The following is a 14,861-nucleotide window of genomic DNA, read 5'->3' on the forward strand; positions in this document are numbered from 1 at the left end:
ACCAAACATATTATACATCTTATAAAACACGCTTAAAAGTCGACAACTGTGACCGATATCATTAACAAAATCAAGGAAAAGCGTAATATATCAAAACAGAAAGTGAGATGATACCATGCCATTCATACAAAACTATGTCCAAGATCAGAAGGAAAATTCAAAATATTGTATATGCAACTCTACAGTTGTAGCCTAATGCACACAACAGATCTAACATATGACACTAGTTCTAACCAAGAATCTAGAAGAAAAGCAAAATACAACACTATGGAAGTCTTGATAAATTATTCTACCAACTAAATCAGAGAATCGTTACAGTCTCAATGCTGATCAAACCGAATCGAAGGTGCTCTGCCTAGTACCCATAGTTTGTGCCGTAGACTGAGCCATAGCCTCCAGTATGACCAGTGTGTCCTTGATTGGATGGTGGAGATGCATATACAGAACCATGAGCTGCATAAGGATTATAGGCTTGGTCCGTTGACCCTCCTGTCTGTGCCTGTGCAGGTGCTGCAGCTTCAGCCATAAAATTCTGCAACACAATTGTATCGTCAGATTAATAATCATACATGTGAATAATTACAAAATTTTGAATCCAAGCATCAGCAACTCAGGATTTTATTCATAGGTAGATGAGAACATTAGTGGGTCACGCAATTCTCTATGAACTAATGGTTTTTGATAGTCAAAACTTAAACCCTACTAAGGAGTTAGGATTTATCTTCGGGTTAGATTAGTAACATAAATGCCTGGTTAAAGTCCAAAGCCTTCATATTTTCCTAGTGCTGATAGGCAACAGCACACACCACTGCCATCCAACCTAACTGCATCAGCATATTAGCTGCCGCATTTTATGCTTAATAGCTCAATTCCCATCATCAACCTCAAAGTTAATTTAAAACTTTATCCAATGCAATTGCATGAAACCCATAACAGTGAAACTGAAGATTTGTAACAAGAACATGTACACATGTTAGCAATCAAACACCAAAAATTTGTAATGACATCCAGTAAGATATAATTGCCTGTATCAGCTGTTGAGCTGTTTGGACTTGAGACGCAGTTCCACTTATTTCAACTGTCATTTCACCAGGAACACCTCTAGTTTCTTGTATAGTGACAGTTGCCCCACTAGCACGCCGAATGTAGCTTATACTTGCACCAGCTGTCCCAATAACAGCATCAGCATATGATAAAGGAATTTGCATTTGTTGTGTAATCTGCAACAGCCATAAAACTCATCATTTTGGGAGCTACATTTAAAAAAATACTCGTGAAATAAAGGACAAAAGCTAACTTTTCAGCCTCATTACATATAAAATTCGATTTACACAATCTTCTTCACTGACAATATGATATTTGTGCATAAAGCTACAGTACCTGTGTGATCATTGACGGTGCCCCTTGGGAATTTGATGACGCATGAACACCCATGGGAGCATCTCTTCCATAGGCAGATATACCTTGATGAGGTTGTTTTTCCATTGGAGGTGGCAAGTCAGCAGGAGGATAGTAATTCTCAATTTGCCGTGGAGGTGGCATATATTGAGGAGTAGGTCCAAAACCAGGACCTCCACCAGCACTTGGAGGAAGACCTTGAGGTGGCCCCCATGACTGATGAGGTGGCATGTGCTCAACCTGAGGATTTGACATTTGCATCTGCCAATGCAAATTAGATACATTAGTATTCCAACTGGTTGCTTATGCTTATTGCAGTTTTAATGAAGAGACAGCAGCTTACATGCATTTCAAATAATGGAATTATACTGCGATCAACTAGAAACTTTCTTAGATGAGAAGCAATCAACTCCACTGCTTTGTGTACACCAGCTGGATCCCCCAATACTTCCACAACTCTATCATCTTGGAGAGCAAAAACTGGAAGGTCTTCTGCAACAATTTTTCCAACAAAAGATGATAAAATATGCAGACACATAATTCAGCATCTCACCCTAGTAGAACACAGGGTTCAGGGGAGATAAAAAGTCAAACATTATCTAAATCATAAAGCATTTAAATTTTAAAAACACAATCAACATGCAAGACATTCCAACAAAGACCTTAAGCTTAAAATTTAGTATCTTAGATAATTAAAGCAAGGACCATAAGCATTAAAAACATCAAACCACATAATCAGTTCTATAATAAAGAGCAGGGCAGAGCAGAAATGAGGAAAGGGGAGTGATAAACTTAAACATGGAATTCAACTTTACACTCAACTTAAATGAAGATTATGTTTTAGGCAGGACAATGCAACCTCAATTAGGTAAGAAGTTTGGTGTTGCAACAACACAGCCATGCAGTGGTAACATCACCCATCAAGCCAAAAGCTGTTAGCAGTAAAAGTTACAACTCAAAGACATTTAGAAGATTGATGGAGGTCCACTGGAGTAGGACTACTGTGATAGCGGATTGGGCATCATAATGATAAACAACAACAATGAAAATCACTGTTCTATTGGGGACTTGTAGCAGTGGCCATCATAAAGGTAATGATGTCCTTAATTCTTTCCTTCTCCTCTGTTAAGATACTTGTTAGTAAGATTAGAACATAAAACCTATTTCCATTTTCATCACATAACCCATGATCAGCTTCCAAACTATCAAGCATGTCAAGGAAATAATAATAGTTATAACTCAATGACAGTGGTAGAAGACTAATGGAGGTAGTGGAGCAGAAGTAGCACAGATCAGATTATTCTGGTTTTCATTTATTTGTGTGCACGAATGGTTGTTTGAGGGTGGGAGAGCATTAGGGTCAGTAAGAGCAGGCCAACCAAAGCAACGATCAGAATGATGAAAAATAGACAATGAAAGCAAATAGGTAAGGGTGGAGATGCAGTCAGAAATGACAACTAGAATTACAGTAACCATAGTAGGGGGTAATGACACTTAATTTTTCCCTGATTCCTTTCCCACTTTACTATGATATTTTAGCAAGATTCTCATGTATGCTCCTGAACTCCAAAACACATCAAATGAAAAAAGGTTTCAACAGACCTATTCCCTGAAATTGATCCCAATACATCATAATGAACCAAATCATAACCCAACAAAGAATTGATGACATTAAAACCACTTTGAGATGGGAACCTGTAAATGTAAACCTTTTTAATTCCAGAAGGAAAACCAATAAATCTTGCAGCTTTTTAACATTTCAAACTAAGCATCAGTAATCAAGGCAGAAATCCTTCAATACAAGGTGAAACTGAATTGCAGAATGGCATCAATTCAGAATAGAATCAAAAAGAACATGCCACCTTTCCTTTCTTACATATCAAATAAGACAGTGATTTGATAGTTACCAAATAATCTGCAAACTACAATAAAGAAAAATGAAATCATCCACAGTCACGCAATGACCAAATTTGATAAATCACGAACAAACAAATGAATCTTCAGAAACATTAAACCAAGAAAGAAAACAAAGAATGAAACAATAAGTTTAAGGTGGTAAGAAAGATAATAAAATTGCAATTCGAAGTTTCTAACTTAGAACCAACAATAGATGAAATCATGAGAGTTTTATAAGCAATACCTGCTCCAAGAACTCTAACTACACAACCAGATGCTTCTTGAATAGATTTAACGGTTCCCCCCTGTTTTCCAATCAAACTTCCTGCCTGTGAGGCGGGTACAAGCAGTCTTGTTGAAACCTTGGTTCCGGTGCCTGAGGCAATATGTGAAGAATCACCATCCAAACCATCGACTATCCGTTTATGAACCCTCAAAAGGCCATCCATGGCAGGAGGAAGAGAAGAATCAGGCTCCTCTTTGGCAGATACCATAACCTACATAAAAACAACATCAGCGCCAAGAATTAACAGGACAAAATCACACAATTAGAGTCCAAAGATGCCCATGAAGGGAGGAACTGGGAGAGATTTAAGTTGGACTCATTCATAAAATTAAATAGAAAAATTTTCTAAACCACCACCTCAACGACAGCACAGGGTTGACATTGAATAGTAGAGATTTGAACAAGCAAATATTGATGATCATAATACAGAATTGAAAAAAGAATTTTCAAATAGCGAATTGAGCATCCGCTATTACATTTTCTCTTGTTTAGATAAAATTCCAGATTCAGTTTTGTTCCCAAAAATTCAACAGGTTAAGCAAGATAATTTATTAATTACTTGATCATAACAAGGTATAATTTGTAACTATTATATCATATAAAAGTTAACATTAACTGTGTCCTACATTTTCCCCCTTCTCCAAGCAGCTGACCAGTCAATGCCTTCATATCAGCCTGTCACACTACATAACTTAAATCTTGTTTTATAAGTTTATGTTTTTTAGTACCCTATTTTATCATCTGTGCTAAGACAAAAGATTTGGAATCTTACAAGTTACTATTGCATAAGAATACAATCACTTTACAAGTTTTAGTATATTAATGTGTAAAGTTAATTAATTCGATTCAGATAGTTTAATGCTTAATTGTTGTTAGAATATTTATCACAACTTAGGCAGCAGTTAGGTGTTAACAACATTTTCAGTATCCTCCAGAGCTGATTGTTACAGGCTCCTTATATGTTGTTTACAATCTGTGGTAAGAAATCAACCATCCAGGTTCTGAAGTTACCAGAGCAAATGCAGAGCTTCTTGATACAGTTGTTCGTACAGGGTGTCTGTTTATTCAAATCACTTTTCAGCACTTTGTAAAGCTCAATGCTGACCCCTGCAATCTGGACCTTTGTTTCTTCATAATTGGGGTTCCTAATGATGATTCATTCCTTTAAAATTTGCGGACAGAACCTGCACACATTCATTTTGTTATTGCAATAAAAGGAATTCTGTCATATTTTCTGGATTTCTTCTGATGAGGCTTCCCTTTGTTTTCTTTTTAATTACACAATCTTATACAATAAGTCTTTTTTTAAACATTTCCCATCACATCTTCTCTCCAAGAATGCTTTCTCCTGCTGATAAAGCATATACTTTTTAAGGGTAACAGGTTGCAGCATTATACTGGCTGAAAATCTTTTGCCCTCTCAATATCATCAAACAGTAAAGGTTAAATAAAAATTTTATATACGTGGTATTTGAATTGAATTCCAACACAAAACTTGGTTATTTAACCAAGAATTCCCTGAATCTTGATATCCATTATAATAATAAACCTTTTCTCCAAGATTTCCATATAGCTATGCATCACTTTGCATATATATTTTCATTTAGATTAGAAATTTATGTCACTGAAGCTTATAGCTTTACTTACATGTTATATGCTTAACGATACTTCCATTTTTTTAATATGTCATAAGAACTAATAGATCCATTTTTTTATAAGAAATATTATTTCATCTAGAAAATTTCTGTGAGAGCAATTTATTCATTTTATTATTATTTTTTCAATTGTAGCTTCACCTTCCAATTAAATTTAGGTGAATTCTTCCTCTACATTGACCTCCATAAGAAAAATTGGAGTATTTCAACCACAAGGCAGATTACACCAACAAACAGCAAGAATCCATATTCTCAATAAAAATCTGACACACAAATAAACAGACTAATAAAAGCGATAACAACACCCATTCACATAGAATATAGGCAAAACAATCTATGATCACAATTGCAACTGACCTAACATCATAAAAATCTTTCCCAACCCCTAGAAAATACCAAAGAAAGTTGAGAAGATTCAATTGAATGGCATATAATGCAGCCTGTTCATATGTGAATAAAGCATAGAGCAAGATCAAATAGACAAATTTTACATCAACAAGTTCTCTTAAACCAGCGTACTTCCAGATTTTCCATGCAAACTAAACTGCACAAATAAATAAACCACAAACAAACTTACAGCTCTTTCCGTTGTCCCTGGAGGGCCATCGAGTATCTTAATGCGAGCTCTTGTCTCCTCAACAATTTTTTTAATGAACTCCCCTTTTCGTCCAATTATACTACCAACTTTTTGTGCAGGAACCAACATCCGGAACACACTCTCCCCAGGCCATCCTGGCCACTTCTTTTCACCACCTGCAGCAACTGTATCCTCATGATGTCCTTGTTTTTCTTGAACCTGAAAATCCTCAGGCACTTGGTCTTCTGCATGGTCCATATTATTCTCTGCAGTGTGATCTACATTCTGATCTAGAGCTTGATCCACATTATGATCTATCGACAAGCCATCATCTGTTGTATGATCCAAGCCTTGATTGACAGCATGATCCAAATTGTGATCAATACCATGTTCCACCCCATGATCAATGGCATGTCCAACGCAGTGATCTACCACATGTTCGACATCATGATCAACAGCATGGTCCATGTTATGCTCTGCAGCATGGTCCACTTCATGATCTGCAACATGATCCATGCCATGATCTACAGCAAGATCCACACCAGGAACAGATACATGATCCACACCAGGAACAGATACATGATCCACATCATGATCACCAATGCTTTGGTCAACCTCTGCCATAATTGTTGCACTGGAAAAAACGAACCACACAAAATACAACAAATGTCAATGATTTTAGTGTACAAAATACAAAATAGGCAATCATCACAACTAACTCTTGCCTCATGCTCATATTAGATGAGGTAGACACACCCTCGCCATCACAACACCCTCCCCATCACAACACACCCCCCCCCCCCAAAAAAAAAAAAAAAAAAATTCTTCCCAAAACTCATAGCAAGCTCAAATCCAACTCAGAAAAATAAAATAATAAGGAATAAAGTTCATCCTCTGTCAATGCTTTTATGTGGTTTTAAGGGAAGTCTAAGGCCTCTATCATCAGTAGTTACCTAAACCATAACTTGGTAAACCTCGGTTATTGGATCCCTTGGACCATGCAAGTTAGTCTGCACATAGGATATAACACGAATACGCACTCATAGAAAAAATTCAGTCATTCACTAACATACTAAAAACAAATGGAAAGCAGACACCAGGATAACGAGTTATAAGACATGCCAAATAGAATAATATATATAAAACACGTAAAAGTATCGTACATTTGATATATAAATACAGCCAAATAAAAACAAAATAAACCGTATCCAAGCACTGCTCAAAACCCTAATTCTCATCCCCTACATCGCTCTAGAAATTACGCATCCTTGTGAAAAGGAGCAAATGCAAAACAAGAAACCCATTAATGGGTCTAGGCTAAAAACCCTAAATTAGACACCAAGAAACATTTGGATGAGGAAACCATAGAACTCTGCAATGAAAAGGATAAAACAGATTCTAAAGTAAACAACAAATATTTAGGAGAAAAATCCGAAGGAAAAAAACCTTACGCAGAAAGGAGAACTTCTGAGTCGTAAAGAGTGCGTATGGGAATGTAAGGTTTCTACGGTTTATAGCCTCGAGAGAGAGTGGCGTAGGCGATGAGGTGATGAAGATTTTGGGGTTACTGTTCTTTTTTATCATGTGGCACTCATAAAACCTGGAATTTGCACAGTCGCCCTTTGGTATTTGTTGATGTAAATGGGCTAATCAGCTGGGTTTAGCGCTGTTGGGCTTAATGAGCTGGGCTTAGCGCTGTTGGGCTTTGCATATGTACATTACCTTTTCTTTTTCTTTTTTTTTTTTGATTGGTACTATAAAGTTTATATGTCAAAAATAGTTATTCGTCAATTCAAAGTATTTTTCAGCCTTTGTTTAATAATTTCTCCTCTATACTTTCAAATTCCAGGTCCGCCATGGATATAATTGTTTTGTGTAATTTAGGTCAACTCTTTGAAATATTTTTATTTTTCAATGAAATAGTTACGCCATAAGAATGTACTAAAAGTTTAGATTAGTGTAGTTGAAGGTGCAATCCATCATAATAGATGATTTTCATTTTGTTTTCTTTTTTTCTCCTTCTTTAATTGAATGATTTCTTTGTATTCTCTGTTCGAAAATTACTTGATGTTTTAATTTTATTCTTAAATAGTTTTTTAAAAAATTATTACTATTTGGTCATTTTTTTCAGTTAAACGAATTAGAAATACTCTTGTTTAAATTAAAATTGTATTACTTTGTTCAGGGTGTATATGCAGAATGGTCAACTTCTTCGTATCAAATGGGTATAAAATCCTAAAAACATCATATCCAAGAAGATAACTCATTGCAAAATTGATAAGTACAATTTGATTATAATTAGGCACTTGAGTGCAGTAAAAAGTACATGTGCAGAAAGAAACAGTTTAATAACATTTATATCTCTGCAACTCTGTGTTAAAGGATCGCAGTAGAGAGGTGCATACAACTGCAACTGGCACCATTATGCCATACCATTTCAAGGCGTTGTCGTTTTGCACTTTTATGACCAAAAAAATATCTACCTATATTTCCTCCTATTACAAAAAAAGAAAAAAAAAAAAAAAAGAGAAAATATATGCAATGTTGCTCCATTCTCTCTCTTTACTTATTCTTTGTCTTTGGCATCTGCCTCTGGGACTGTATTTGCAGCATCCATCAGACTGTCAAATTTCTCCGATTTCCCCAACACTATCTCAATCTACAAATTAAGGAGAAAGATAAAACCCATTAATCTAAATTGATTTAGCAAACTAATTAAAACAAAAATTAAAAATAACCCGTCTCCAAGGTCACTTACCTTGGCTTTCTGAACTAGCCGTCCTTTGTTTTCGTCTTTCATGCCTACCGTGGATGTCAAAACTTCTGCTCATTCAATAATAAAAACTACAAAATTAGCCATTCTCAATTCTAACCGCAAATATATAAGTTTGTTTTTAGGATTAATCAAGTAAGAAAATCTTACTCTTCTCGGTGGCTAATCCATTGTTCTTCAATATCTCAGCAATTGTAACAACTGTGGTGATTGCTGTAATCAATTGAAAATTTTATTTTAGAAATTATAATGAACATTTTTCTTTCTCCATTCTCTTTATACTTTGTACCATGTATCAAAAGGGGTGTTTGTTTATAGAAAAACTGATCCGTTCTTCAATTATTTTCACAAAATGTATGCAAATACATTCACACGCATACTATGGTGTTCTTCAATTACAATCACAAAATGTATGCAAATACATTCACACGCATACTATGGTGATGAACATAAGAGTACGTACCCATGCCCAAGGCAGAAAGCTCAACCTCATTATGTTGCTGTATATACCTCTGCAAAATATGTGTATATATGTATTATGCACATTTATAGAATATCAAAAATTTAGAAAGAAGATTCAAAAAAATGAGCAAATCCAAGAAGCATTGTTGTCTCTGAAGCTTTGAAACAAACACCTATAAAGCAAATTATGAAACATTCTCCATGTTGTAATAACATCCGAATCGCAAAACAATAATAGTACCTAATTAAAGGAATGAACTTTTAGTTGTGAAGGACAATTAAACTTAATAACAACTTAAGAAAAAGTTAAACCTTAGCGAGATTAACATAAAAGAATAGAGGTTTCTTGGTGTTGGACACTTGAATCCTGTTCTTTTTATGCTGTCCCTGTGCTGTGGTGACCATCTCAGTGGCTGTTGCTGCGGGTGCTGGTGCAGGTGCAGGTGCCGGTGCGGGTGCTGGTGCTACTGTCTCCACCGCCATTTAGTGTGTTTCTCTCTCTCTCTCTCTCTCTCTCAATTTCTGGTTTCTAATGTCAAGTTTCTATGTTTATAGAGCGGGAAAGTTGGGTTATCGAAGAGAAACGATTGTTGGGTTCGGAAAAGTAGAGAAGACCGTTATAATGGTGATGGTTTTAAAGAGGCGCGAGTGGTGGCTTGTTGGTTAATAGGAGAGCAACACGCGTTGCTTTGTAAATGGTTGTTGACGTGGTAAGAGAATTAGACGGGTCTTTTACTTTTATTTTTCTTGAGTTCAAATGACGATTGTACCCTTGAAGATTTGAACGCTAGGCTTTTATTGCTTGAAGCCTTGAACCAAAATGGGCTTAGATTCCATTTCGTCAAATATGGCAAAAGTGATGGAATTTTGGGCCCAAAACAATTTTAAGTGTTGCCTAAAATAAATTACTCTTAGCGGAATTCGATGCTAAACCATAAAAAACATATCGAATTGTGCGTTTCCTAACAATTGCACTCCAAAATTTAATTTAACCTTTCATTCACTTCAATTGTAATTTTTTATTACAATTGCAACCTAATTCAAAATTAATCAAAGTTAGCAAATAAAATATACTAAACGTGAGTCTCGTGAATCATGTTTGAGTCAACTTAATTCAATAGATGAATTGACTAAACCATATAAAAATACTAATCTCCTAAATATCCTAATTTTAAATTTTTGCACCCTAAAAATTTTTTTTATCTCATTTTGAAGGCACAAACCCTAGATTAATGGAGAAGAAGAGCAATCTAAAAGAGATAAAGTTCAAAATAAAGCAAAACACTTTGTGATGACTTCATAGATAATGATATTTTATATAGTTTGCTAATTTATTATTCAAGTTAAGTTGACTAAAGTATGTGCTGTGAACCTATATTTAATATATTTTATTTATTCATTTTGATTAATTTTAAATTAGGATATAATTGTAATAAAAAAAAATTGCAACTGTAGTGTCCTAAATTGAATTTAGCGTGTAATTATTATAAGATAAAAGTTTGGATTTTTTTTTTTATTGTTTAGCCTGAAATTCAAATAGCGCAAGTAAAAAAAAAAAAAAAAACCGAACAATATAATAGTTAATCCCCATTTAAAATTTTTATTATTATTTTGCTTTTTTTTATTTTCTCATAATTATCTCACATATTTTGAAATAAAATAAAATAAATTTTATTTCGAGATTTGTAATCACAGTTATACTCTCTTTAAATATTTTACTTTTTTACATATAGAACTTTGATATTGTATTTATTATTTATTGAATTCAAACTTTTTTTTTTGACTATTTAAGTCGCTTCATATTTATTTTATCTTTTCTAATAAAAGGATAATAATACTTTTATTTATATTAAATATTTTTAAAAATTACTTAACGTATATGCTCAATGTAAATAAGAATTTCTATATAATAATGTATTTATAATAAATAAAATAATATCAATTGGCTAAATTACATAATTTGACCGATCAAATTAATCTTTTTATCTCTCATAAAAATTATAGAAAATAAAATGTCTCGAATTAAAATCCTCTCCTATAAAAGTTATTACCAAGCTGAATAGCTCACAGCATCGTTTGAGTCCGCTTCCCATGTATCCAAAAAGAAATTGGACAGCATGGATTGGAATTGGCTTTCTTTTTGGTATGAACAAATTGGAGGATCACACGTGCAGAAAAAATGTCGGTGAAAGAGGTAGCCATGGTGTTTAAGTGGAAATCAAATGGGGACAAAACCCTATGTATTGAATGGTCATTTTCTATGCGACACAATATAACAAAAGAGTAATAAATAAAAAAAATACACGTCTCTTAGAGGACCATCCCCAAAAAGAGAAAAGGGTTGGGGACAAAGAAAGAAAGATGCCTCAAAAAAAAAAAAAAAAATTTATACCAAAAATCTTTTAACACTAAAATTTGTCTAGGAGATAATGGTTTTTAATTAATGCCTTTCAATTAGCTTTTAATGTGTGGCTGCCTCTTCAACTCTTTTCTCAGAGCATAAAGCCCTCCCGGGTATTTTTCTTTTTCTTTTTTTTTTTTTAAGAATTTTGAAGAGAATAATTATTATTATCCATAAAGTTTAAATTTCACATATTTTATGAAATTTATGGATTTTACATTTGATTTTTTGAATATAATATTTTATTAATAATTTTAAAATAATAAAAAATACAGGAATAACAAGATTCTCTTCTGAAACTCAGACATAGAACTAATATATCATAATTACAGTGGAAAATAACAAAGTTGGTTGATGTAATAAAATTCCTACTTAAAAAAAAAAAAATTGAAAGATGAATTTAAATACACGTTCAAAGTGACTGGATTAACAAATTGTTTGAAACTTCTACGCGTTTGATCGTTAAAAGAGTAAATAGTAAATAGTAAATAGATAGACATCATCACATAATATGACGTTTGCGTCAAGTAAATTTTAGCAGGATGTTTTCTTACGAGCTTCACCAAGGAAGTTGAAAAAGAAGTTGTGTTTCTCAAGTTCTGATCCTGAACTACCCTCTTCTACTCTTGCTTTTTATTACTATTATTATATTTTATATTAAATAATAAATATATAAATATATTAGACTTGTGGCATACCATCCAACAATTTTAAAAATATAAAATAAAATAAAAACAGAATAATAATAATAATAATAAATGTAGTTTTCGTGCAGAAGAATACAAGATAAATAATACAAATTATCAAGGGTCTTTGGTGGCTCCACGACCTGCTGCATGATTCAACGATTCGGTTCAATTTTGGTACATATATACATAAAAAAAAAAAAAAACGCATCATGAAGTTTCCTATGGAAAATTATTGATTAAATCGAACCGAAAGTTTCATAAAAGAATAATACCCAAACTATTCCATTGAATGCTTGATTTAGACCAATCTTGGACTTCCTTTTGGCCATCTTATCCTTGGTAAAGACAATAATGGAGTCATACGTTGTATGGCCTGCCATACTTTCTCATAAAGATTGCAAAATATACATCGTGCCTGGTCCATCTTCTTCCTTTTCAAAAAAATTCTTTATTTTGGAGCGACGTGAATATTTATATTTTTATGTCTTTCGTTAAGCTAATTTTTCGTTAAGCTAATTTTTGTGCAAATCGACTTGCAGATTTTGCTTTCTTTACGCGGTTGGATTTAAAAATATTTTATCCTAACTTGCTGATGAATGTTGTGGTACAATATATCTAGATGTTGTAATAGTTTTTTTTTTTTCTCTTTTGATTAAAGAGAAAATACGATAAATAATAATTAAAATTTTATTTGGAAAGTGACTTTAAAAGTAATATTTTTAATCTGGAAATACTATATATTATATGCTCCCAAATCTTAACAATGTCTGAAAAAAAAAACAGTTTTAGTATATGTAAATTGAACCAAGAATAATTATAATAATAGGTATAGAATTCTCTATTAATTTTGAAATTTGATTGCAATCTTTGATAAAAATTAATATAGCTAGGGTATTCTTTGAGTATAATTCTTGCTGTCTATGCATAAAGTTGCTAACTTAAGTCCAAAGCATTATCATTTAACTGCCAACTGCCCTGCTATATATCACTTTGAATATTCAGAACTTTACCATGATTACCTTAATAGTAATTTTGGAATTTAAGGTGGAAGGAATCAATAGAAGACAACTTGCTTTACAATAGATCTGTGTCTTATTGAATAATTAGCCTTTAAGTTCAAGATTAATCTGTTAATCACTTTGTAGTAGGTAAAATCAATTAAAATAAAGGAAAAATCTTTGCATAAATGTGTTTTAATCAATAATTATATATTCTTTTTTCTTGGTGATGATAGGCCCTTTTTGATAAGAATCCTTTTTTTTATTATTATTATTACTTTATTATTTTATTTTTAAGCAAATTTTGCAGAGCTTAAGCTCAAATTTCTTAATCACACATTGTAATCCACGGCAAAGACAACAGTAATTGTAATGACTGTGCTGGGAGTCAACATAAGTGTTAGGTTGATGTCAAGTCACTTAGCCACTCAAAGCCAAAACCCATTACTACTTTTTTTCAATTTTCAAATGGTGTTAAAGAATGGGTGGAAGGAAGAGAGAAGAAGAGCCACTTTCACTTCCGTTGAGTAAGGGCACGAGAAATTGCAAAAGAAGAGTGCATGGACCTACCATGTCGAGGCACCAGACTTCCGCAACGACTCACTGTTCTTCATCAAAAAATTTTGCCGCCAATTGCTCCTCTTCACGCGGCCACCGCCATCAGCACATATCTTTTGCCACTGTTGGACGGACCATCATCAAAGATTATTTATTGGTCCCTTTTTTTAAATTTAATTTTCAAGTCAAAATGAAACTAAATGGGACCATTTACCCTTTATACAGGTGCTTCCAAATTTCAAATGTCTTCTCTATTCCTTTCACACATTCTGTTCAAAAATAGTTTATCAGAAATGGTAATTTAAAAAAAAAAAACAAATATTATATAATATTATGGAAGTGATAAAATAACAGAAAGGAAAGAGGGAAAATTTTTTCAAAGAATGCTTTTTGACTTTTTTGAACCTAGGAGTAGGAGGTTGGAATATTCAAAATATGGACCAAAAGTTGAATTACGTTTCTACTGCCGTCTCAATCGGGGCTCCAATTTTAATCCGTCCAATATATTTAATAATAGGTAGGAAGAGTTATAGATTTGGTTCAAATCGAAATTAAATTCAAATTAATTTAAAAATTTTAAATTTTGAATCGAACAAGAATCAAGAAGAACAATTGATTTCTGTAATAATTTTATGGAAAAATAAATAAATTTCAAAAATGGAAGTGAATAATTTTGATCACAGGCTTTGCCAACGGGCAGTTGTACCCTGCAATATTTGAATTGCAAGGCAATTTCATATTTGAATTCCAATTATGGCTAAATTGTGAAAATTTCTGAGAGTTGAATATCTCAAGGCAAATTTCATCAGTATTTGAGTCAATGTTTGGCATAACAATTTAAGACATCGTGCATCAGAATTCTAAATATGTCCATCACTTCTGTTCTTGCCAACAAATCAAATGCACACGAAATCTATGAAATGTTGCAATGGAGGTTTAAATCATTTGGGTTGTAAAACGTAAAGATTTTTTTATCCTTTAAAAAAATACGCTTCCTAATAATTAAATTTATATTCTCGTATTTATAAAAGATTGATATTGCATATCACCTTAACCAACACTTTATTAATTTTGTGAGTTGTACTATAATGTAATTAATTTTTTTTACTCATATTTTCTTGTTTGGACTAAGAAAATATTCAAATAAAATTCTCTAAATAGCGATAAC

The 14,861-nt window shown here is 33.0% G+C and overlaps 2 protein-coding genes across 4 annotated transcripts; both read right to left on the reverse strand.

Moving 5' to 3' along the window:
- Positions 1–39: 39 nt before the first annotated feature.
- Positions 40–7,421, reverse strand: FLK (RNA-binding KH domain-containing protein). Of its 3 annotated transcripts, none has more exons than XM_089717996.1 (7): positions 7,264–7,421; positions 5,813–6,446; positions 3,539–3,791; positions 1,742–1,887; positions 1,381–1,659; positions 1,026–1,220; positions 40–532 (listed from the first exon to the last, which is right to left on the reverse strand). In XM_089717996.1, exons 2-7 carry the CDS (start codon positions 6,434–6,436, stop codon positions 356–358), a joined length of 1,674 nt encoding a protein of 557 aa, XP_089574122.1. In that variant the 5' UTR covers positions 6,437–6,446; positions 7,264–7,421; the 3' UTR covers positions 40–355. The 3 variants fall into 3 exon arrangements, with proteins under 3 accessions (XP_089574122.1, XP_089574120.1, XP_089574121.1); XM_089717994.1 differs by having other exon boundaries at positions 1,742–1,890; XM_089717995.1 differs by having other exon boundaries at positions 1,742–1,890; positions 7,259–7,411.
- A 640-nt stretch (positions 7,422–8,061) lies between these two features.
- Positions 8,062–9,660, reverse strand: DAN1 (Alba DNA/RNA-binding protein). The gene is made up of 5 exons (XM_089717518.1): positions 9,360–9,660; positions 9,049–9,097; positions 8,736–8,798; positions 8,571–8,635; positions 8,062–8,471 (listed from the first exon to the last, which is right to left on the reverse strand). Exons 1-5 carry the CDS (start codon positions 9,528–9,530, stop codon positions 8,379–8,381), a joined length of 441 nt encoding a protein of 146 aa, XP_089573644.1. The 5' UTR covers positions 9,531–9,660; the 3' UTR covers positions 8,062–8,378.
- Between the last annotated feature and the right edge of the window lie 5,201 nt (positions 9,661–14,861).

The sequence above is a fragment of the Jatropha curcas genome, chromosome 2 (genome assembly GCF_041381405.1).
Source record: "Jatropha curcas cultivar XTBG-Jc1 chromosome 2, XTBG_Jcur_1.0, whole genome shotgun sequence".
Lineage (NCBI taxonomy): Eukaryota > Viridiplantae > Streptophyta > Magnoliopsida > Malpighiales > Euphorbiaceae > Jatropha > Jatropha curcas.